The 25,152-nt window shown below is 42.3% G+C and overlaps 2 protein-coding genes and 1 long non-coding RNA gene across 27 annotated transcripts in view; 1 reads left to right on the top strand and 2 right to left on the bottom strand.

Annotated features, from left to right (window-relative positions):
• Positions 1–1,179: 1,179 nt before the first annotated feature.
• Positions 1,180–9,279, top strand: ccdc83 (coiled-coil domain containing 83). Of its 2 annotated transcripts, none has more exons than XM_024010578.2 (10): positions 1,180–1,299; positions 1,979–2,063; positions 2,371–2,539; positions 2,695–2,862; positions 3,128–3,219; positions 3,287–3,355; positions 4,006–4,127; positions 4,443–4,513; positions 7,135–7,322; positions 8,995–9,279. In XM_024010578.2, exons 1-10 carry the CDS (start codon positions 1,238–1,240, stop codon positions 9,175–9,177), a joined length of 1,209 nt encoding a protein of 402 aa, XP_023866346.1. In that variant the 5' UTR covers positions 1,180–1,237; the 3' UTR covers positions 9,178–9,279. The 2 variants fall into 2 exon arrangements, with proteins under 2 accessions (XP_023866346.1, XP_023866345.1); XM_024010577.2 differs by having other exon boundaries at positions 8,992–9,279.
• Positions 3,007–7,115, bottom strand: LOC139029419 (uncharacterized). Of its 2 annotated transcripts, none has more exons than XR_011481722.1 (3): positions 6,666–7,115; positions 4,383–4,484; positions 3,007–3,780 (listed from the first exon to the last, which is right to left on the bottom strand). It is a non-coding gene; the product is annotated as an uncharacterized lncRNA (long non-coding RNA). The 2 variants fall into 2 exon arrangements; XR_011481723.1 differs by having other exon boundaries at positions 4,383–4,480.
• A 319-nt stretch (positions 9,280–9,598) lies between the features above and the next one.
• The window catches only part of LOC111982094 (phosphatidylinositol-binding clathrin assembly protein), a 53,641-nt gene continuing 38,087 nt past the window's right edge, over positions 9,599–25,152 (bottom strand). For 6 of the 23 annotated variants that reach the window (XM_070449313.1, XM_070449303.1, XM_070449312.1 and 3 more), the window contains 13 exons: positions 24,365–24,465; positions 22,619–22,765; positions 21,955–22,038; positions 21,526–21,606; positions 21,181–21,273; positions 19,488–19,607; positions 19,261–19,291; positions 19,053–19,152; positions 18,686–18,709; positions 16,043–16,102; positions 14,256–14,360; positions 13,019–13,122; positions 9,599–11,124 (listed from right to left, as the gene is read on the bottom strand). In XM_070449313.1, the coding sequence (XP_070305414.1) occupies positions 13,030–13,122; positions 14,256–14,360; positions 16,043–16,102; positions 18,686–18,709; positions 19,053–19,152; positions 19,261–19,291; positions 19,488–19,607; positions 21,181–21,273; positions 21,526–21,606; positions 21,955–22,038; positions 22,619–22,765; positions 24,365–24,465 (1,039 nt within the window). In that variant the 3' untranslated portion in view covers positions 9,599–11,124; positions 13,019–13,029. Of the gene's footprint in view, positions 11,128–13,018; positions 13,123–14,255; positions 14,361–16,042; positions 16,103–18,685; positions 18,710–19,052; positions 19,153–19,256; positions 19,292–19,487; positions 19,608–21,180; positions 21,274–21,525; positions 21,607–21,954; positions 22,039–22,618; positions 22,766–24,364; positions 24,466–25,152 lie in introns of those variants that run through there. The other 17 variants (XM_070449319.1, XM_070449315.1, XM_024013647.2 and 14 more) reach the window with 16 other exon arrangements.

Raw genomic sequence — 25,152 nt, 5'->3', positions numbered from 1 at the left:
CTTGGTTGCAAATGGGTCTTCCAAATGGACAATGACCCCAAGCATACTTCCAAAGTTGTGGCAAAATGCTTAAAGGACAATAAAGTCAAGGTATTGGAGTGACCATCACAAAGCCCTGACCTCAATCCTATAGAAAATGTGTGGGCTGAACTGAAAAAGCGTGTGCGAGCAAGGAGCCTAGAAACCTGACTCAGTTACACCAGCTCTGTCAGGAGGAATGGGCCAAAATTCACCCAACTTAATTGGGAAGCTTGTGGAAGGCTACCCAAAACGTTTGACCCAAGTTAAACAATTTAAAGGCAATGCTACCAAATACTAATTGAGTGCATGTAAACTTCTGACCCACTGGGAATGTGATGAAAGAAATAAAAGCTGAAATAAATCATTCTCTCAACTATTATTCTGACATTTCACATTCTTAAAGTAAAGTGGTGATCCTAACTGACCTAGACAGGGAATTTTTACTTGGATTAAATGTCAGAAATTGTGAAAAACTGAGTTGAAATGTATTTGGCTAAGGTGTATGTAAACGTCTGACTTCAACTGTATATATATTTTTTTTTTTACATTGTTTGCAAACTGATATGTGACATGTATTAATGCCAAAATAACATGCAAAACAGGCAAGCCCCARCCCCATTAAAAAATATATATCTATTTTTTGGGGGGGATAAAAATGTGGGGCTCAAAYCAGGTGGGGCACTGCCCCCTCTGCCATGAAAGACGGGTTGCCATTGCATAGCCCTAAATAAAAAAGTAAACAGACTATTAATTACATCATTTTTTTCACATGGTTGGGGTGCGAGAATTTTTAGATATCAAAATGGTGTCATGGGCAAAAAAAGTTTGGATGGCATGCAGTAAACTCCTGGGGCTTCCACAAAGTCGAATTGGCATATTGTAAAAAGTCATGAAAACAAACATTTGCTTTTTGGTCATAATTTAAGGTTAGGGTTAGCAGTGTGATTATGGTTAAAGTTTAAAATCACATTTTAAGAAGATAAATTGTAGAAATAGAATGAGTTTATGACTTTGTAGCTGTGGTACCTAGTGACGACCAACATGCAGGAACTGCCCGAATAGGCCCACAGTTCACTTTCTTGAAGCTGGGGGGCAATGTTGAGTCGATCTATAATGTGGGGTTTCCATGGAAATAGGGGGACGCAGACATCTCTCTCAGCAGACAGTAAGGTGTCAAACAATCATCAGCTGTTTTGTGAKGTTTTAGCTAGCCAACATGGGTAAGAAGTCATCCGATGAAGACAAGACTACGTTGGCGGAGGCCTTTATCAATTTTCAGTAAGCACTGTTTTATTAACCTTATTAGCTAATAAACTAAACRAATGTTGCAACGCTGGTTTATTGCAAATATCACTCTCTAAAGTCAGTGAACTAACGTTAGCTAGCTAGTAAGCGAGACAGTTTGGTTAGCTAGCTAGATTTGCTTGTCAGTTTACCAAGCTAGCTGCGATCTGAATTGAAAAGCCGTACATGTAAAGCCTACTTTTTTTATGATCCATTCATTCAACTAGCTAGCTTTATAGAATGATGCAGAAATTCACGAGGTATGTTATAGCTAGATACATAATAATCTAGAGGAAAAAGAAACGCACACCTATTTAGGCGAGGTGCTGGCTATCGGAGAACACTTGTAAAATTAAAGGAGTGCCGCACACTCAAGGAGCTCAGACGCAATAACGTAATAACCAACGTTTCGTTATACCCTGATGAAGACGGCTTGTCTGTCGAAACGTTGGTTATTAGGTTATTCAATTATTGCATCTGAGCCCCTAGTGTGCGGCTCTCCTTTAATTGATCATAGCTAGACACATAACCTTTGAAATAGACAGAAACATTAAGCCTCTCTAGCTTGATAGACCTTAACGTTTTGAGCAACAGAAATTGAACATGCCAGCTTTTTGACATTGACTCAAACCACACATTCCCAGACTATGACTTACTTGTGTGTTGTATTTAGGCTCCAAGTTAAGAGAAAGGAAATACATGAGTGCCAGGAGGAGGTCAGTCAACTCGAGACAAAGAAGCAAAGATACACAGAATTGGTGAGAACATTAAGCAATTGTGAATTCACAGGGTTCTGTATTAATTTTCCATTCCCCAAAACATCAGTAGTTTTATTTTGCAACAGTTTTATTAGTTTAGGACAAAGTTTCCCCAAACACAGTCCTGCCCCCCCACACAGTGGATTCAAATAATCAAAGCTTGATGATGTGTTGGTTATTTGAATCAGCTGTGGAGTGCTAGGTGCACATTTGGGTTTTTGCCCGAAGGTCATTGACTAGACTACCTACAGACTCCTTGAGTGAGAGAATCTGCACTATAAAATGAGTAAGTGTTTTGTGCTCACAGAGGGAGCAGTTGAAAGAGGAGCAGTTGGGGCACATAAAGGTCTTGCGGAAGCAGGCTAAAGAACAGGAGAGTAAGCTGGAGCAGAGAGAGGTGATCAACAAAGAGCAGGTGGAGCAAGCTCTGCAGGAGAACTTGGAGCTAGTCCGCAGCCAGGAGAAAGAACTGGCAGGTAGTCTCTCGGCTCTCCAATACGATATAACATAATCATAAAGCTACCTGTAAATAACTGTTTTTACCATCCACCGGTACTCCCCACCTGGAATATTATGAATGTGCAATATTAATGTAACATGAATACAAATAGTTTGTCCCTGTGCGTGAGAGAGCTGCGCGCTGAAGTCAGCCGCCTGGAGGAGGACGTGCTCGTCTTGCAGGCCGAGAGGCAAATCAGGCAGGAGTATAAGATGACCGGAAGCCAAGAGSACCAGCAGCAGATCCAGCACCTGGAGGCCGAGCTGGCTCAGATGCAGAAGGAGTTTCAGGAGATGGCAGGTACATGCACTCACAGGCTTGGCTCCTATAAGGGATGGATAACTAGGCCTATATTTTCTGGGAAGTCAACTCTTATTCGGACCCCTGTAACCCTATACAAACCAGTAACTAGTTTTAGGAATAAACTTTTCTTGCAAAGTGAGATTGAACCTCAACATGATTTAATCAAAGAAATAATATTTACAAAAACAAAAGTCAATTAATTTACAAGACAGAGACAGATGTCCTCACAGCTTTTCCTTGACCGTGTCTCTTACTTCTACAGACAATATTCAGCGCTCTCTTGATGTAACTTTCAATGAAATTGACAAGAAGACAGTGCATCTCATAGATGAAAAAAAACAGCTGGCTACAGAGGTAAGACATAAGGCACATCAGCAGAACAGATTACTTGAGTTTTGATGATAACACACTTTTTCCTCAGAGGGCCATCAAACACCTTGACAAGCACAGCCGACAGGAGGTCAAAGAAAATGAGTGGCTGAAGAGAGAGGTATGGCGTATGTGTGGTTGAAAATATAAACAGCACATTAGGTTTGCTTTATTTTACAGTTCATAATCTGGTAGTCATCATGATTTGTTCTAAAAGAAAGCATAAGAAAGCACAGTAAGACCCATCATTACATACCATAATAATATGGTACCAATTGGGTTTTTGTTTGTGTGACCCTATTATTACACAGTATACACTGTACAAAACATTAAGAACACGCAACACTTAAAATGTAGTCCCCCCCCAGAACAGCCTCAATTCAACAGGGCATGGACTCTACAAGGTGTCGAAAGCGTTCCACAGGGATGCTGGCCCATGTTGACTCCAATGCTTTCCACAGTTGTCAAGTTGGCTGGATGTTCTTTGGTTGTTGAATAAAGTGTTACCAGACATGATCAGAAAGCACATCCCCTTGCTCCAGGCGTCTGTAACAGAAAGATGGATTCATGAGTATAAGTTAGCCAGCTAACTGTCCAAAATAATTTCATGTTTTTGAGAAATATAGATTTAAAATTGACAAGGTATAATTGACTGAACAGCAACAACCAATATARAAGTTCTCTTAATCAACCAGAAAATCAAGTTTGTGTGGCTGTTTATCAAATTTAGTTGGCTAATTTAATAATCCTGCTTTCTGGAATACCCCACAGCTTGCTATTTACACAAGAGAGGTATCCATTACAGCATTGGCCGTCCAACAACTGGAGGAGGAGAATCTTGAGCACATGAGTCAACTGTTTGAGCGTCGCCTGGAGGACCTGCACATCTCTAGGTCCCTCACTTCAACATAACTCTTCACCCACATTCATATACTGTAGATGGCCATTTGCCCCGATTTCACTGTCACATTGTGTGACATGACATGTCAATGTTACTGAATGAAGCTGGACAGCCTGGTCCCAGATCAGTTTGTGTTGCATAGCCAACTCCTATGGTCTTTGTCATGCCATTTTTAGGCAAGACAGCCCAAACAGATCTGGGACCCGGCAATCAATTATATGCAATGCTATTCTATTAATCCACTCACCACGGCACTCTCCTTCCTTTCCATCTGTGGTCTCACCCATCTCTGCTCTCCTGTCCACAGAAACGTCTTCCTGACTCAGGCGGCAGGACTGGGACCCTCTGACTCCACAGTACAGGAGACCATTATGAAGAGTAACACTCAAATCAAATAAAACATTTTTTGTCACATGCGCCGAATACAACCGTTGTAGACCTTACAGGGAAATGCTTACTTACGAGCCCCTAACCAACAATGCAGTTTAAAAAAAATACAGATAAGAATAACAAATAAAAGTAACAAGTAATTAAAGAGCTGCAGTAAAATAACAATAGCAAGACTATATACAGGGGGGTACCGGTACAGAGTCAATGTGCGGGGGGCACCGGTTAGTTGAGGTAATATGTACATGTAGGTAGAGTTATTACAGTGACTATGTACAGATGATAACAACAGAGAGTAGCAGCGGTGTAAAGGGGGGGGGGGCGCAATGCAAATATTCTGGGTAGCCATTTGATTAGTTGTTCAGGAGTCTTGTGCCTTGTGGGTAGAAGCTGTTTAGAAGCCTCTTGGACCTAGACTTGGCACTCCGGTACTGCTTGCCGTGCAGTAGCAGAGCGAACAGTCTATGACTAAGGTGGCTGGAGTCTGACAATTTTTAGGGCCTTCCTCTGACACCGCCTGGTATAGAGGTCCTGGATGGCAGGAAACTTGGCACCAGTGATGTTCAGAGCCGTTCGCACTACCCTCTGTAGTGCCTTGCGGTCGGAGGCCGAGCAGTTGCCATACCAGGCAGTGATGCAACCCTTCAGGATGCTCTCGATGGTGCAGCTGTATAACTTTTTGAGGATCTGAGTACCCATGCCAAATCTTTTCAGTCTCCCGAGGGGGAATAGGTTTTGTCGTGCCCTCTTCACGACTGTCTTGGTGTGCTTGGACCATGTTAGTTTGTTGGTGATGTGGACACCAAGGAACTTGAAGCTCTCAACCTGCTCCACTGCAGCCCCGTCGATGAGAATGGGGGCGAGCTCGGTCCTCTTTTTTCTGTAGTCCACAATCATCCCCTTTGTCTTGATGACGTGGAGGGAGAGGTTGTTGTCCTGGCACTACACGGCCAGGTTTTTGACCTCCCTATAGGCTGTCTCGTCGTTGATCAGGCCTACCACTGTTGTGTCGTCGGCAAACTTAATGATGGTGTTGGAGTCGTGCCTGGCCGTGCAGTCATGAGTGAACAGGGAGTACAGGAGGGGACTGAGCACGCAACCCTGAGCGGCCCGTGTTGAGGATCAGCGTGGCGGATGTATTGTTACCTACCCTTACCACCTGGGAGCGACCCGTCAGGAAGTCCAGGATCCAGTTGCAGAGGGAGGTGTTTAGTCCCAAGGTCCTGAGCGTATTGATGAGCTTTGAGGGCACTATGGTGTTGAACGCTGAGCTGTAGTCAATGAATAGCATTCTCACATAGGTGTTCGTTTTGTCCAGGTGGGAAAGGGCAGTGTGGAGTGCAATAGAGATTGCAGCATCTGTGGATCTGTTGGAGTGGGTCTAGGGTTTCTGGGATAATGGTGTTGATGTGAGCCGTGAGCCATGACCAGCCTTTCGAAGCACTTCATGGACTGTGGCCAACCATCAGATTATGATGATGATCAACTGTATTTTTTATTTGACATCCTTGTACAAATGTCAGCAACAAGCTGAATTGAAACTACAACTTAATGACATTATTAAATACAAATTAACAAAACACCATAATATACAAACACAGCTATCTTCAACTGTTTAGCAGGCGAACCAAAGCTGGGATGGCACTGCAGAGATAGTTCTCGGTCCTGCAGTGTAGATCCTAGGTCTAGGATGTCTTTCAAATTGAAACTATTGATACATTTTTATTGCTGACAAGTGATGGCATTTGTCCAGTGTTGCCAGTAGTGCAGCTCCTTGACTAGAAGCAGGGAAGACCACAAGAGGGACAGAGTAGTGATTCCTTGTCACTTTTGGAGTTTGTGCAACAGTTGCTGCCTTAAACTGTATTGACAAGCATATATCACAAATCTAAATATGTTAGCCTTTCTGAAATACTCACGTTTCTTAATCATCTGTTATTGCCACTTACAAATGTCAATTATCACATTCATCTGACAAATGTATTTATTTATTTGTCACATGCTTTGAAAGCAACAAGTGTAGACTAACTGAAATGCTTACTTATGGGACCGTCGCAACAATGCAGAGAAAAAAAAGAGAAATAAAATAATAGAAAAATGCACAATTTCACATGAAATGGGAAGCAAGTAGAAATAGACATACCTGATCATTTTCGATCTACGATTAAATGTTTTCGGAGACGACGACTTTCCTTTGATGATTGGTTAGTAAAACAATCTTCCACTAAGTGGGCACCAGTGTGCCACTGAGAAAGGTGCTGTGATCAGTATCGTCTAACTCTAATGGGAGGCCCGCCCGGGCACAGGAAGCCACTGAGTCACAGCTCCCTTCCCAAGACTATTTGGCAACATGGCAACACTCATTTCCGTCTAAGACGGCATGTCCTCTCAGCTCAACTCAAGATAAAAACTTAAACTAACAATGGCTACCAGCATGTTCCTCTCTTGGAATGTGGCATTTTCTTTTACTGAGCTAATTCTTTTCACCCCTAACCCTATCCAAATTTCCTCCATATTGGATACTGTACAGGCTTTTATCTTTCAGTAAATCACTGTAGTCATTTTAACCGCCCCCCCTCCCAATTTCTAATGATTTTCATGATTCCCACCAGACGGGGTAAGCAGCAGCCCCGTACCTCCCCTCCACCCAGCAACGGAAGCATGGCGGGCTCAAAAGCAGGCCAAAGAGTTGGAGAGGGATGAAACAAGCGGCAGCTGCAGTGAGGCAGCCTACAGGCCAACAGAGGACCCCCTTCAGGACCTCAGTGTGCTTCTGTACGGCAGCCAGACCTACCTGCAGGTAAGACCCATCTCAGGCTATTCTCGGATTCAACACATCCGTTAGAGTTGGAATAGAACTGAATCTCTATACGTCTATGGGCATATRTCAATAATCAAATGTGGTTTCCTCGACTCCTTTTCTCCATCTGTGCCGACATTAAAAGAGGCATCTTATAACACAATTCAACTCAGCTTCCCTCGACCAAGGGTATAAGCTCTGTTTACAGCAGTTGTCTCTACGTGGCATTCACCTTGCTTTGGCCGATAGTTCTTCCATTTGAGGGTGGCTCAGGTCGAATAGAAAGCAAAAACATGGTCCAACACATTTTTGTTTCTTAGTTGCCAAAGTTCAGTAGAAAGATAAAGCTGTACTGGCAGCCTCCATCGTCATCTGTCGATAGATATATAGGTCAGCCTCAGCTGAGCGACAGCACAAGCAAGAGCTCGTAGCTACACTGAACAAAACTATAAAAGCAACATGTAAAGTGTGGGTCCCATGTTTTATGAGCTGAAATAAAAGATCCCAGAAATGTTCCATATGCACAAAAACCTTTTCTCTCAAATGTTTACATTCCTGTTAGTGAGCATTTCTCCTTTGCCAAGATAATCCATCCACCTGACAGGTGTGGCATATCAAGAAGCTGACTAAACAGCATGATAATTACAGGTGAACCTTGTTCTTGGCACAGTAAAAGGCTACTTTAAAAATGTGCAGTTTTGTCACTTAACACAATGCCACAGATGTCTCAAGTTTTGAGGAAGTGTGTAATTGACATGCTGACTGCTGGAATGTCCACCAGAGCATTGAATGTTAATTTCTCTACCATAAGCCGCCTCAAACGTCATTTTAGAGAATTTGGCAGTATGTCCAATCGGCCTCACAACCGCAGACCACGTGTATGGCATTGTGTGGACGAGCGGTTTGCTGATGTCAACATAGTGCCCCATGATGGCGGCGGGGTTATGGTATGGGCAGGCATAAGCTACAGAAAACGAACACAATTGCATTTTATCGCTGGCAATTTGAATGCACAAAAATACCATGGTGCGATTCTGAGGCCCTTTTTTTTTTTAAGGTATCTGTGACCAATGGATGCATATCTGTATTCCCAGTCATGTGAAATCCATAGATTAGGGCCTGATTAATTTATTTCAATTGACTAATTTCCTCATAGGAACTGTAACTCAGTAAAATTTTCATGTTGCATTTATATTTTTGTTCATTATAAATATTACAGCAGTGTGTGGCTTGGGTGTTCCTTATGCATGCTGCTAAATCACAGCAATAATCTGTATCCAAACCATGTGCCCACCTGATTCAATTGGGAATTTCATTTTACCAGTGTTGGAGAACATGATTTCAGTAAGGTGCTAAACAAAGTCATGAATGTGACATCGAACTTGGCTATCCTATATCTAAAATGAACAGATGCCATTCATTTTAGATTCAGAAGGTATTAAATCCTCCTAAAAAATWTTTTTTTTWAAAAACAGGGATAGAGGTTTGAGTGAAGAAAGGGTGCGAGAGAGAGCGCCTTAGGGATTGCCTCTGTGCCACCTCTTGGCAGTGGAGACAACTTAGGGATCTGAGTGTAACAATCTCTCTCCTTGTTGCGATGGGAAATCTTGGGCCAAACAGGATGCATCTCTTATATGGGACTACTCCCTTCCCCCTCTGTGCTGGCCAGCAGGGAGACATGCACCTGGGCCCTCTGGAGATGAAGCTGCTGACTGTGGTGGGCCAGGCCCTTCCCCTGCACCCTGTGCCATCCGAGACCCCCGGCTTTGAAGGCTCCTCCTCAGCTCCAGGGATGCTCCAGGCTCCCGAAGACTGGCCCCTCACTGCCGGCATCATCCACAAGAGGTTCAAGTAGCCAGGCCCAAGCACTAATACACACACTTTTGTAAAATCTAGCATTTGCCTCATGTTGGGATCAGAGACACGTATTACCATTAAACCTGCAATGATACTACAAACACAAGGGTCAAAGAATGTTTTCTTAAGGAACAATTGCTTCACAGGTTTAAAGCAGCTCAGAGTAGAAGTATTGATCTAGGTTCTGTTTATAAAATCTTATTCATTAAGATCTATAAAAAGACTCACATGTAACTGATGTTAAAATGTGGATATAGACCCAGGTTATAACCCGGGGGAATTAGTGATTCACTTGTCTTACTCTTCGCCACATATAAACCTTTACCTCATTTATACCCAAATGGGTATAATCCCCCCATACTTCTGTAATACAGTTGATTACAAATCATTATCATCAAATCACCCACACAAACTCAAGATAGTTGCAAAACACTTTGTGGAAGCTGCACTTTATTGAGAAAAAAGAAAAATCTACCAAATTCTGCATACATTTATTTATATATTTAATATAAACAAAAATATAAATCTGCAGGTACAATGCCGTTAAAATGCTAATTTGATGAATAGAATAACCTTCATGTTCTGACCATCCTGCACATAACCCACCCACCACCACGATGGAAATGATCCATTTTATATACACAAAGCACCGATCAACAGTGCTCCATTCCCCCCCCCCCTGCTCAACTGGACCCTACTGCCCACTTACCCGACATTTATTCAAATATTAAATCATTTAACATACTTTATCTGTGCTTGATTGATCTTGTATGGCTTAATAGACCAATAGAATAGTCCCAAAACTGCTAACCCGGCCCTTATGGCACTGTAGACAAGCTAGAGCAAACAAAGTATTTAAAAGAGTTCAAATAGTATTTCAACCCAGATCCGACACTTAGAGCTGACCAGTGACAACCACAGCTTTTTCCCCTGCCTCCTGTGACCACCTCCTTTCCCCCAACCCCAATGCTGGTCTATGTAAAGATGGCCTGAGCATGAAGGACACTCTGCACATTCATTTTGGAAAGGCAGCCATAGAATTGTTCCATGTAAAATAAATTACATGCCAAGTGTAAAGCATAAATGTGGATCGTTCCCAACGCAATGCCGGCAAATCAAACGTAGTGCTTTGCAAGTGAGTGAAAATGTTCCCTTAAGAAAAAAAATACCCTAGCTCACAGAATTGACAGTTGAATCATTACACTTGTTTTATGCCAATATCACCCCAGGGTTGTGACTGAGCTACTAAAAACTGTGCTTGACATTATGCTGGTTCAGTCGGTTACATTTTTCCATCTTTATATTAACTATTTTTTTATTTTTTATTTTTTTTAACTCAGTCACACTCAAACTCCAATTATACAAATCAAATCATACCCATGTATACACCTGAATACCTCCCACAAAGAGTTCAATGTCATTCATTTTTTTCTATTTCATATCCTCCGTGGGTATAAATAAATAAACAATGCACAAGGAATGTCTACTGCAAACGTAATACATAATTTTTTTTTGAAAATCATGGTATTAACAGAGGTTAGCTTTACTAATCAGTTATGGTTAAATTAGATAATGTACGATTGATGATCGGATCAAGCAATTCTGTGATAAACCACTATTATCCATACATAACAGCAAAGTCAAAATGTCTCCCTTTCCGCAACCATTTGTATCTTTTACAGAAGACAAATGGGATGAGTGATCCCTGTAGAGAGGTTAGAATGGCAGCGCACATTGTTTCTCGGAAGACAAATTACAAAATGGGATCCGTGTCCTATACTTGACGCCTCTTGGACATGGTTTCCCCTCTTGAGTCCTTATTTGTGCTGATATTCTCGACGAGGAGTATAACAGCTAACTGGATTTTGCTTGAAAGTTAGTCTCGCTGCTTCATGGTTTGTCTTCGGAGGGCAAAAGCCTCCTTTTTAGGTTACATGAACTGCATCTGCTGAGAGAAAGATAAAGGCTATATTGAATGTATTTATTTAAGTGCCAAACATTAATACTCCTTGTTTCCCTTGATAACAAACCAAGTTCCTTCACAAAACGTAGGCCAGAATACAATAGAAAAATATTTGTAAATATTTTTTCTCCAGCACTTGCGTTATCAGATGTGTGTTTGATCAGGACAACAGTGAATCCTTGACACGATTCAGTTAAATCGCCAGTCCTGTGTCATGACTAGCTGAGAAGTCCTCCGGCACAAAACAGGACATATGATTCTTAGATCAAAAATGCCTTCCATCCAGGACATACTGTTGGCCAAATCAAACACACCTGAAAGCGTAGTGCAGAACAAATTACTATCTATTAAATACATTCTGGCCACATTGATTTAATGCAAATGGAATGTATTGCAATGAAGATGATAGCCCCCCAAAAAATGGGGGAAACGATTATTTGAAGCAGGGGTTGAAACCGGTTCAGGGAACAGAACTGATAACCATAAAATTTTTCAATGAACAGAAACAGAACCTTTACTTTAAAAGCATGGGAACCGGTGAATAACCTTACTTTACGTTCCAGGCATTTTTTTTCAAGTCCCACAACAAAACACCCATGCAAAGCCCTCACTCTGTCACTCAAGAACTTATTCCAGTGTCTGCCTGCAAGCTGAAAATCTTTGCCTGTGCGATTTTAGGCTACCTGCCCCTCCGAAGCATAGGCTACTGTACTGACGTTAGTTACAAGCTTGATTCAGAAGATAGGGAGAAAGATTTTTAATTAGCCTGAAAAGAATGGATTCACTTTTAATGCTAGTTAAGGATACTACAGGCCTAGTTATCACGTTTCAAGTTGGATCTATTAACTAAAAAAAGGTAAGACGCGTTTTTAAATTCTGGTGCCACTCTGCACACACGAGCTTGCTAGCTTCCTCAAACGCCTTAGCTAGCTCAAACTAAGGACATTCAAAATTGCTCCTCCTAGGTATACTGTAATTCTGTGGACCTAATTCGTATAATGCATGTCATAAGATGCCCAGCACTTAACCTCCTCAATGCTCTCTCCCCACCCACAAAATTTCAGTCACATTTTACACCATGTAAACAACTAGCTTGCCTGCTCTATTAAGTTATTTAATGAGCTAAATGTAAACAACAACAAAAAACTTTATTTCACAGGCTAAAAATAAGAACAATATAAACCAGTACTTTGAGGGGTTTGAACCAGTTCAGAACATTATTTTGCTGGTCAGAACAGTGGAACAAAATGAAGTGGTTCTGTTCAGAACAAATCGATTGGAATATAATTTTGGTTCCACCCCTGGTTTGAAGCTTGAATTGCAGCATGATAAACAAACATAGGGCTGAAGTCCACTCTAGAGAAAATAAACATTTAGCAGAATTGTCACAGAATTATCTCAAAGGGCTCCATTTTGTAAGCATAGACGAGTGTCAAAAGAAACCATATTAGTGGTGACATTTATTTTAACGGTCAACTTCCACAAGAGGCTGCTGATAATTTATGCACATGCATGTAAATGTTTGATGCACACCAATGTGGCTTTGTTTTCAAAATAAATGTCTCAGCTTATGAAGTGATGCGGTCTGTTAACAGCGCTGCTTTCATTACGTCGTCAAAATGTCACATGGGCCAATGTACTTTTCGAAAAGTGTTGTTTCGCAGTCTAGGTCAGACTTCCGTGCAGACATGCAAGGCAACGGAGCAAGCGACATCTTGCAGGTGGTTGAGTGATTATGAAGGGAAAGACTGGGCCATTCAGCTTTGAAGCACAAATAATGATCAAACCCTAGAGACATTGGTGTGTTGGCAAGCGGAGCAGAAGTGTGCAGATATAAGCATGCAGCGCACACACACACACACAGGACATGTTGTACCTAAAGAGGTTCTACAAGAAATCCTTGAGAGAGAGTTGTGCAAAGGGGTCCTTTCCTGGTGCTCTGAGAGGACTCTGACTGGAAGGACTAGAAGCTGACGAGGGCTAGTTCAGAGAGAGAATGACAGGGTGAGGGGAATCGAGGAACGGCTAGAGGGAAATTACAAACAAGAGGGGCGAACCTAGCTACAGATATAAAGGGAGCGGAATGGAGAGAACAGGTTCAGGTCCAGAGTGTAGCGCCCTAACACGGTCAGTGTGGAGGTAAAACCTTACAGCAGATAAATCGTGTCAGAAAAAAATACACGCTTCACAAGATATATTCTCCTAAGGCAGCTACCGTTCTGATTTAGAGCCTACTGACGAGATGAAAGGAGGATGAGGGTGTTATATCCTATTCTAAATACTATGTTGACATGCCAGGCATCATTCAGAATAATAGCTAAAATGGTACGAGGGTGAATGAAAGCTCATTCTGAATAGAAGTCCCAAAGCGCAGAATTCCTATTGACCTCCAGAATATAATTCCTTCAGTCACTTGCCACATTAAACCATTTACCAGTGATATATGAAATAACCATGTGTATATTACAATACCACTTTTATGGAGAATGAGTTGTGGGGCTGGACAATGCATCCTGCAGATAGATTTTTCATACAGACATACCACCTCAGAGGGTGTTGAAGTTGGCCACAGAGTCAAACTTCATTCTATTGCAAAAGGCAGTAGAAAGCATGGTTGGGCTCAAATCCATTTCAACTCAGCAAGTAAACTGAAATAAACTTGCCAAATTGCAATGGAATCGACTCCATTCTGAAAGATACTAGTTTGAGGACGTGAACAATCTAACCAGGCTCCTCCGAGGGCAGGGAGAGTTTGTAAACGCTCCGGGGGGGGGGGTGAAGTTTCCCCAAGGTACAGATCAAGGATCAGCTTCCCCTAAACTTAAAGCGGAGATCCYCATTAGGGCGAAACAGCTGAGAATCCAGCAACGTAATATATGATCAATTCTAGTACATACTCTGCTGTTCTATCGCACATGCATTGATGTCAGAAGGAATAAAAACAGTGTTTGAAATAATGTACATGGCAGTTTCACTGCAACGGATTCCTACTTTAGGGCGGAAAATACTAAACTAACCCAAGATCAGCGTCTACGGGGCAACATCACCCTACTGCTTGGCATCTGTTCAGAGAAAAGCTACCAGGGAAGGGAGTAGAATGGAGAGTCCAGTACCTGTGCTCCTGGGGCCGAGCCAAAGGGGTTGGCCGGCCTCATGACTGGTTGGCTGTACATCATAGTGGGCTGGGTCATCATGCCCATGGAACCCATCTGGGGAGGCTGAAGGAAGACAAAGAAAAAATGAAATTGTGAAAATCAAAACGTCATGAAAGTTCTGCGTGCACCAAATTCTTTACTGCTGAAGAAATGGTGATAARATGAGCAATTCTGTCAATTATTTCAGCGATATATGACGGGTTACATGGTAGTACGATGTCTCAGTTCAAGCACAGTCGAGTTAACAGAACAAAATCATTGTACATGTTGTRCTCGGCTGATTTGACACTGGTTACTGATTAACTATAGTTCAAATATAGCTCCATAATGAGACACGAGCACTGGGATGTAAAAGTTAATGGCTGAATCAGCTCGTCTTGATGCATATCAACAGCTTGCTTTGTCAATCATTACAAGATGACATCCATTACAATGTCTTGGTCATTTTTCCATTTGATTCGTCATGGACCTTTTTGCTAGTCTGTGGGTGTAGAAATGAATACCTGTTTTTGCGAACATACAGTGTCACAAATTGGTCCTAGTGTCACATTTTTCAAAAGCCTAACATAACATATTCCCCACCAAGATTCCCTTCCCGATAGAATTTAGAACCCCAGGAAACAGGGTCATGTTCATAACCGCACGCAATGGAAAACTTTTGCAACAGAAAACGAAAATGTGCATTTCTTATTGGACATTAAGGTTTTTCACCAGCAATTTCTAATAACCCATCCAACCGCAAATATAGAAAATGTGCTATAGGCTACAGTCAAAGACTGCAGAACAAAAACATTTTTTACCCCTTTTTCCTCCCCAATTTCGTGGTATCCAATTGGTAGTAGTTACAGTCTTGTCTCATCTCTGCAACCCCCGTACGGACTCGGGAGAGGCGAAGGTCGAGAGCCATGAGTCCTCGGAAACACAACCCAACCTAGCCGCACTGCTTCTTGACAACGCACATCCAACCCGGAAGCCAGCCGCACCAACAGGAGTCGCTAGTGCGCGATGAGACAAGGATATCCCTGCCGGACAAACCTTCCCTAACCCGGACGACGCTGGGCCAATTGTGCGTCGCCCCACGGGCCTCCCGGTCCCGGGCGGCTGCGACAGAGCCTGGGCTCGAACCCAGAATCTCTGGTGGCACAGCTAGCACTGCGATGCAGTGCCTTAGACCACTGCGCCACCCGGGAGGRCCGCAGAATTTTTTTTTGACAGGGTGCAGGATTTTGTTTTGCCATTTAAATATATTTTTCTGCTTATAATTTGTACAGAGTTTATGCTGGTGAAATTTAACATTTTGATCATTGCAAGGAGTTGGCCCTATGGCTTCATTGAAAGCACAGGGTTGGGTGCCTTTGCATCGGAAGATCTATAGTCATAAAATGTCAAATAGGGCTGATCTAGGATCAGGCCCCCTCCTGTCCATTCCTTATAATCTAAAAAGGCAAAACTGATCCTACATTGAGATGTTTTATGAACCCGGGCCCTGGAGTGAACCAGAGGCAAATGTATAATCTTTATTTATTTTTTATAAGTAAACCCAGCAAACAATTGTTATTGATTCAAAGTAAAAGTGGAATTCTCTTTGTCAGCTAAAAATAAGGTTCATAAACATAATTAATGTACTGAGGGAGGCATTCACAAAGCTCCAGAAGTCAGATATGGTTGCACATTCTCAGAAAGATTGAGGCATGGCTGCAATAGCTTGAAAAGAAGATCCACCCCCCCCCCAAAAAAATACTTACCATTCCATATGCCATCATTCCCGTCGGCGTCGTTGCAGGGAAGGCCATGACAGATGGTGCCTGAGATGACAAGCAAAGATGGTCACTCACAATAAACCAGGACACTCCGTCACTTTTACCCAAAGTTAGCATATAACCAATTGTAAATAATGACCGTTTTATATTCATGTTTATTTAGTTCATTAATCACTTTTGCAAAACAGGTGCAAATGCTTAGTCATTTTGGTCCGTATAGTTCCCTCCTCTCCAGAAACAACCCACCTGAACAAAGTTGTCTTTGTTCATCTCTCAGACAAGCTACAATTGTCTCATTCACATGCAACACTTCAGTCTCATTGCCTGCCTGCTTCCACTTTGGCAAGACTAATGGCACATCTGGGAAACATTTGGCATGCCTGTCCTTATTCCCCCTAGTTTATCCTTAGTGTGTGTTAGGGTGAGAGAGAGAGCGAGAGAGCCCTGAAGCAAGAAGCTGTTACTTGCAGGTGCAGAGCTGCTCTTCTGAAAAATACAGAGGGGGGCTTTTATAGAGAAACTACTAGACTCTCAAACAGCCCTCAGAGTAGTAACAAACCCCGATTTGTTTCAACATCACAGGCCTTTCAGTTGAATGAAAAGGCACCCTCGGGAAGGAAATATTTCATTAGCAAATCAACCCATTGAAAAACGGACAGAATGAACAAGTGGACGTATATAAAACATAAATGTGGGTTTCATTACATACTCAGCACTTGTTTTGATAGTCCAACAACCATTTTTCAACTTCTCACATTCATCACAAATGCTTTGCATAAAAGCATACTCGGCAGACAATATAGGCCATGCAAAACGATTGCAGACATTTGCTTGAATAGGAAGATATGGAGGTAATTATCAGGTTCCGGAGAAGCTCACTCTCTGCTACTGCACCTCTGCAATAMTCATCATAGCCCAGCACCTTCTGACATTTCACAACAACACTAAAACACAATGTTGAGAATTTAGGCCAGGGAGTCCACTGTGGAAGCTTAAACCCTGGAACTTGTCCAGGGTGAGGTGAAAAAAAACTAAAAAGTTAAATGTTGCTTAAAACATTATTTTAAGTATTTGCGTTTTGGAATCCCGTTTTGATCATGTAGCCCAAAAGGTTAACATCTTAATCAAACATAATGCTTACAAATATTGGTGTAGGGCAGTTTTTTTTTTTGGATGTCAAGTATCAGGGAGACGGAACATCCAAACATCCAACAAGACAGCAAAAAAATGTAAATCTGTATTTCCATTCAAAACAAAGGCCGCTTTTAACGGCTTGGAAGGTGATGGTCATTATTCTTGGTGACCAACGTAACTACCGTAATGATTTTTATTTTGGTGATCGATTTTACTACCATTAATAACCTTCCACTGAATTATCAGTTAGAATGTGGAAAATCTTAACTCCGGGTTTTCACCAGATACTATTTCTAATGCCCAAACAGAAAGCAGTCATTTTCAATGAAAGGGAAGTGAAGTGCAGAGACTTTTGACGATGCCATCAGAACTTTATGCAAATCATGAGCAGTCGCTTTGCGATAATAACCAAACATGCTGTTTTGCACACTGTTCAGAAGAAACAAGGGAAAAATAATCATAATAATAAATAAAAATCGAAGAGATGCCTTACGGTAAAGTGATATCTGGGTAAAACATAGCATAAAGCGTGTTAGTTGTAGATCATGCAGCTACCCAAGATGTTACCTCAGTTTCTTGTCCATCCACCCATTGGCCTCGACAGTATCAATAGACAAAGATACCATGGTCTTTCGGCATATTTCCATAACAGTTGTCACTTAATAATAGCTGACTAGGCTTTTGTTGTTGTTGTAAGAATGCTTATTTAACATTCTTATGGAAACACCATACCCACTCACAAACCATTGAAACTTTTTTGGAAACCCTTCACTTGAACCTTCAGTCATGAGCTTGGAGAACACCGTCTTAATAATGACATTTGAAAGTGTTGTGAACAGGCGAGATCAGCTTATGGAAACAGGTCTTGCTAACTTTTACCGAGTTGGAGTGGTCTAGTGGTTAACACCACCACCCTCAAAACATACAAGGGCACACAGTAGCAAAAGGGGTGTTCCTGTTGTAGAAATTCAGATAGTTACAAAATGTTTCACCCTACTAAACCCCGTTGTCATGTTATGACTGTCATGGTGTCACAACAGTTATGTCCTTATTATACAGGTAGTATGTGACCCTTAATGCAGGCTCAGAGTAAGGTGTGACCAGAAGTTCAATAAAAAAAGACAAGAGTATTAAATCAAATGAATAATACATTTTTAAAAATATGTACAGTAGGTGTAACGACGGTCCATGGATGTATTCTTATAGTCTAGAGACATGTCGTTAGACCTAGTATAAACCAGCCTTTGGAGAACAAAGGGCTGAGCTGAGGAGGAGAGGTCAGTCATGACAGATCATGCTGTGGCATCGGTGTTAGATTGAGGTCAGCAGGTCGTAACGCGCKCACGGGGCAGACCGCAGGGCGGGTGATGAGTGACCCGGGCCTCTTGGCCCACAAGTCAGAGAGAAGGCGTGGCTGGGTGAATGTGTGGGGTTAATACCAGGCATGCCAGCTTTGGTCAAAGAGCAGGAAATGGTACGACCATTGAAACTTACGTATTGTGGGAAATGCATTCCGTTCTGTATTTTTTCCCCCAGGAGAACAATTATACAATGCAGCAGACATTTGAGACAGAGATTAGAAGATATTGAAACAACAAAAAATACACGTTCAGTTAACACAGTAAAAACAAAAACACACTAACAAAGGCAGTTGGTGCTTTCTGTCCATATGATCCGTATGCACCAGGAACTTAATTAAACCAAGCAGCGTTTGGGTTGGATAAAAAATTCCAAAAGCAGATGAGGAAATGGCACATTTCCTTTCATAAATTGTATAATTTATATTGATCAATGCAATCGATTTTTGTGATCAGAACTTCGAAAACTATAAATAATTAAGACAAATACCGAACAAACTTACCATGGTGGCAGGGTTCCATGTGGTAGAGGGAGCAGTCTTTGGTTGCCAATTGTTTCCACCCGTCAACTTCTTCTCACCAGGCTGACTCCAATGAATATCACTAAATAAAGAAAATGGAAATGTTAATTATTTTTCTTTTAACTGCCACATCAGTATGGGGGAAAAAAAGAAAACTAAACTGGAATCACTTTTAACATAGCATTCTTACTTTTTTGCCACGCCATTGCCAATTCCCAAATCTGAAAAGGAAAGAGAATGCATTGACAGTTGAGTGCATAGAGCCACTGACTTGACAATGTCCAACAGAGCTGGCACGTGACACGTCATCTGGAAGCTGGTCTGCTAAAAATGTTGAGTATTCATCAATAGCATATGCAGTTGACCATTACAGTAGAGTAGGAGAAAGGCCTAAGGAGCACGTTAAATGATACATACTGCCCACAAGGTTGGCCAAGGACGAGTCCAGGTCGTCGGACACCAGCTTCCCAGGCTGCTGCCCGCTGGGGATTAGCCCCTGGCCGGACAAGGAGGCCACTGTGGGTTTGAGGATGCCACCTAAAACATTGTTTTAAAAGTAAAGGGGGCAGGGAAAAAAGGAGGTAGTAAAGGAACGCCAGACAACACACAAATGACACACAACACCAGAGACGAGACAGGTAAGAGGAAATGGTTAACGTGAGCGAAATGGGAAGCGGGTGTCACATGTGAAAATGACATTTCTGGTGGTCCGGGACTAAGGAGTGTGTAGTCAACTCACCCAGTCATGCATGTGCCATGCAAAAGCCAAGGCCCAAAGTGTGTGTTCACCCAACGGACAAGGGAGAGAAACAAAAACAACGGTGAGGTCGTGAGCGAAGCGCCCCGAAAACCACACATTACATACGTGTACATTCTTCCCTCTTCACTAACACTTTGAGCACCAACGGGCCCTTCGCTGACAAATGCTCCCATCGGTGACGTGCTTATTGACGTCATAGGCACAACTACTCAGGGGCAGTAGTCTATATTAAGAGAGATTGAAATAGTGCCAATACTCATTTCCTAAGCTCTTCCATTTTCCTTAAAGATCATGCAAGATTAGACAATGTGAAAGGAATAAAATGACTAGATGGACTTTAAAGGAATACTACACTAAAAAAACGTAAAAATCATGCATTTTAAATCCTATGATGGATCATGGAATGTTTTTGCTTTCTAGAAAGTGCTTTATCTTGAAAACATGCTCAAAAAAAAAGTGTGGGGGGGGGTTATTAACAGCAGAAAAATTGACAAAGTACTAAAATATGTTTTTTGAATGTAGTATTCATTTAAAAAGAGACACTTTAAAGGAATACTGTGCTAAATGCATCATACTGGCTGTATTTTGAAAGTTGTACATCTTAAAAACTTGATTGCTTACATGCAAAACATTCTGGGACTATATCAACAACGGAATAATGAAACAAATACCAAAACATAGTTTTTGGGTAGTTTTCCTTTTAAGTGTTATGTTACAGTGTGATGCTGAGGAAAGCACTACCCGGAGTCTTTGGGTTCTATTCATGACAAACTSCCATGTTGCAGGCCCCAGCAGTGCAAGAGTTCAAGTGTTCACTAAAGAAGCTCAAAGGCACCAGAGCAGACCTGAAACCCACCATGTCTCGAATGACAGACAGGTAACTGAAAATAGTGCATATGAATCCCCAAGGGAAGTCTGTGCTTTCCCATCTCCCAAAATATAAAAATAAGATCAAATGAATGCTTCTTTTGGAACACTTCAAAGCAAATCATTCATGCCCATATTTCATGGTGGTAAATTTTCTCAATCATTGACCAAGCACTCACTGCAAGTCATTTCCAAAACATCCAATCCCCAAGCACTGCGATGGCCCATGAGGTGAGTTGCCCCCAGTGGGCAGCAGAGGATGTGGTGCCCATGGGAGAAGCATTATGTTGCCCCTAGACACTGTTCTAAGTTCAGCTTTGTGATTCCCCTCTGATGGTTAAGGTTAGAAGAGGGTAAGCTGATCCTAGAGATGTGCCGAAGGGTAACTTTTATGTGAAGCGAGGGAACACTTCAAAGCAAATCATTCATGCCCATATTTCATGGTGGTAAATTGGGAGAGGTAGGGGGATAAGTGATCTTTACCAGCCGAGTCCACGTTGTTGCCAAACACAGAGTCAAAGTCGACATTAAGGCCTCTCGCGGTCTGAGGCTGCAGGGTGGGAGATGCTGAGAACCCTGGGTTAGAGGAAACAGAAGAGGGTTGGGGGCTGATATTAGTTGAGGCATTAATCAAGCCATTAAGCTTTATGGTGCAAAATGGAAGTCATTTCTTTCACTTGTTAACTTAAGTAGGATGGTTCCACCATCTTCAGCCATCTTGCAGAAACCCTTCTTGTCCAGTCAAATCTATTCTGTACACCCAAGTTCTCTTTTCAGACCAGAGATAAGACAAGGAGACAGTAGGAATGGCAAGCCCCAAGTACTTACCTCCAAATAGACCAGCTACAGCAGGGGGCTCAGATTGAAAGAGAGGGGTGGTAGGGTAAGATGCTGGCCCACAGAAGGAGTCTGACACACAACCAGAGGCAAGCAGGAAGGATGGACAGCAAAGAGAGGCAGTTTTAGAAGGCACGTTGAGAAACAAGATTAGAAATGAAGAAAAACAAATGAAAAGTATAGCTCCAGAAAAGTGGCACAAGAAGATGGTCAAAATGGAAAAGTAAAATCTAGCAGAGCAGTTTGTGAAAAGGAAGGAATTCTTCAAAAAGCTTAAACACAAAACCCTAGTACTAAAAGCAAAATGGCAATCAGGAAAGCAACTAGACTAGAGCAAACATGAACCCGGGGTAGGTTCAGGGTCCTAAGTTTCCGTGGTTTCCAGAAAACATAGGTCAGTTGGGTTCCCCATCATAGTACCTGAGATAAACTGCTCTATCCGCACCGTGTGCTCATGATCAGATGCAATGGAGGTGCTCGAATCAATAAAGGGATTGTAATGATCTGGAGAATCAAAAATACAAATTCAAACAATGTGATCTCACTTTAAAAAAGGCAAAAACAAAATGACAGAAGTCTTATGTTACATTATATGCTATGAACCTACATGGGTGAGCAAACAGAGTCAGCGGCATTCCAAAATCGCCTGTGTCATCACTGCACACAGTCAAACAAAAACAAATAATATACTGTCACAGCAAGTGTTTTAGGTAATGGTGCTAGCAATTGACAAAGACCACACGGTCGAAATGCATCATCTTTTTCAAAACAAAAGCGCACCATGCACTTAAAACCTTGTTGGTGTGGTCATTTATGGGAAACGATATCACCTTTCCTTATTTGGAATACCAAAGACCTACAGCAACCCAGATAAGCACCTGATTCCTGAAAAAACGTTGGTAGCGCCAGCACATCTAACTACAACATCATATACCCCATGTAAACACAAAATCACACACACTCACACAGCTTGAGTTGTAAAAACTAGGACAAAGAGGGCAGAATGGTGCATGCAGGCTGAATATGACAAATGGGGACAATTTGACAACACCCCATAATAGAGAAATAAAGAAATGTTGTTTACCACCAAACATTTCATGACTGGGTGTCCTAGAACTAACACCATCGGAAGATTCAACAGGTAGATGGACAGCATCAACAACAGGATGTGATAGGAAAGGGTTAAAGTTTGGAATGGAGTCATCGACAGCTTCTGTAGAAGAGAAAGGATCTACACAGGCAAAGGGAACAAACAGAAGAAGAGAGAACCGGGAGGTATTAGTAGAGGACGATGAGTCAGGTCAAACGAAGCATGCAGAAACACACCATAGGGTGCGGCAGAACATAAAACCCATGCCAGAATTACCCAGACAGAATTCTTCATGAACTGAGTTCTCTTATCAAAAATACTCAACGTATCATTGCAAGGAAACAAAACAGCCTCACAATAATTGTATCTAAGCTATGTAAGCAATATTTGACATGAAGCAGGTTCTTCCATCACATGCATCTCACCCCATAATATGTTTACACCAAAGGCCATATACTAAATTTGTGCACCAGTCCAAAATGGTCACTTCTTCACATGAAACAAACACAGAGCCTTAAAAAGGGATACTTCGGAATTTGGCAATGAGGCCCTTTATCTACTTCCCTAAAGTAAGATGAACTTGTGGATACCATTTGTATGTATGTGTCCAGAATAAAGGAAGTTTAGTACTTTCGCAAGCCAACGCTAACTAGCGATAGCACAATGACTGGAATAAAACACAAAAGAACAACGTTTTAGTTGAGGGACACTAAACTTGGTGTATTTGTAAGTGAAAAGGCAAATGCAGTTAGGTTGGTTTGTATCTAATCATTTCAACCATATCATTATTTACTTTCCATTGACACAAGACCCTGAATTCCAAAGCACACAACATTACAAGGCACTCAAGATAAAGGTGCCTCTTAATTTGCCACCTCCGTCGTAAGGTTTAACTACCAATCCCATGAATGATGGACAGAAGGTGTCATAGCAATCAGATGGGGTAAATTAATAACTTGAATAATACTCTGAATGAATATCTGCTCATATTCTCAATATCTGACTTTAGCTGATATTGAGAAGTATTACTACCCAAATGTTATTTTACCCCTATTTTCTCCCCAATTTCTATCTTGTCTCATTGCTGCAACTCCTCAACAGGCCCGGGAGGCAAAGGTCGAGTCACGCGTCTGCCAAAACATGGCCCGCCAAACCACGCTTCTTAACGCCTGCCTGCTTAACCCAGAAGCCAGCCGCACCAATGTGTCGGAAGAAACACCGGTCTACTGACTACCGAGGTCAGCCTGCAGGCACACGGCCTGCCACAAGGAGTCGCTAGAGTGCCGTGAGCGGAGTGAAGCCCCCCTGGCCAAACCCTCACCTAACCCGGAAGACGCTGGGCCAAATTGTGCGCCGCCCTATGGGACTCCCGATCACGGCCGGCTGTAATATAGCCCGGGATCGCACCCGGGTTTGTGGTGACGCCTCTAGCACTGCGATGTAGTGCCTTAGACTGCTGCGCCACTCAGGAGGCCTCCCCACTCAATTTTTAATTCAAGTTCACCAATAGCTTTCAGGAGTTGTCAAATACACAAGGTATATCCCCCACCAGCAAACTTACTGAGTTAATAAGCCCTTTAATTAGGCACAGGCTTGCTTGAACATGTATGACTATGATGCATGTACAGGCCTATCACATTAGTTTACACAGAGGAATACAATGAAGAGTGTGTATATGTACAGTATGCTTGTCAATAAGGGTTGTAAAACAGGCGTCCACAGTGTGATGGGAGCTTTCACCTCCCCATGTGTTGGTTGTCGGCAGGGCAGTGGAGATGGGCAGTGCCTGCTGCTGAAACGCAGGCTGCAAGTCCAGCAGGTCGCTCGCCGCCTTGGAAGTGCTTGAGTGGAGAGGAGGAAGAGAAGTGTAAAAGACAAAGATGCATCAGTCTCCCAAAAAGKTAAATCCCCAACTCATCCGTAGCCTATTCAAAAAGGTTTTCATAACGCTCAAGGTAGAAGTTGCATCTAGCAGAGGACAGGGGGGGGGGGGGGGGCTTACTCCCACCCCTCACCTACAAACTTTTTTTCTCTCAAAACAATCCCAAACATTTCAAGCACCCACACTGAAGACAAAGGTTGCAGTCTTGTTTGAGCAGTCGAGCGGGAGAAACAGTAGTCTCTCTGAAAGTCACATGCAATCAATACCCTTTGTACAGCCAGAGGCGCTCCTTGAACAGCTACCCTGATCTGATTCGAACATGGGAATGCAATGCGTTCTAGCYGTGCCGTTAAGCAACAAGCACTCTTGCTATTATTCACCTTAATGTTGGAGATATAATTGTTTGTAATGCTTACATTTATGAATGAGATTATTTTTTAGAAGTACATTGACATTCATGCAGCTGTGGCACGACAGATACGTTCCACTGGCATCGGTTTCTTTAGGTGGGCAAAGGCACAGGAAGGAGTGTGTAAGAATAGATGGGCAGGCCTATTAATAGCAATGGAGTGTTTATATCTATGGTTACATGGCACTGACTGTCTAGTTTGGCTTCTCTTGGAATAGGCCCTGAACTACTGAGCAG

Source organism: Salvelinus sp. IW2-2015, linkage group LG20 (genome assembly GCF_002910315.2).
Source record: "Salvelinus sp. IW2-2015 linkage group LG20, ASM291031v2, whole genome shotgun sequence".
Classification (NCBI taxonomy): domain Eukaryota; kingdom Metazoa; phylum Chordata; class Actinopteri; order Salmoniformes; family Salmonidae; genus Salvelinus; species Salvelinus sp. IW2-2015.
Note: the sequence above shows the minus strand (reverse complement) of the source record. Positions and strands in the feature narration are given on the sequence as shown.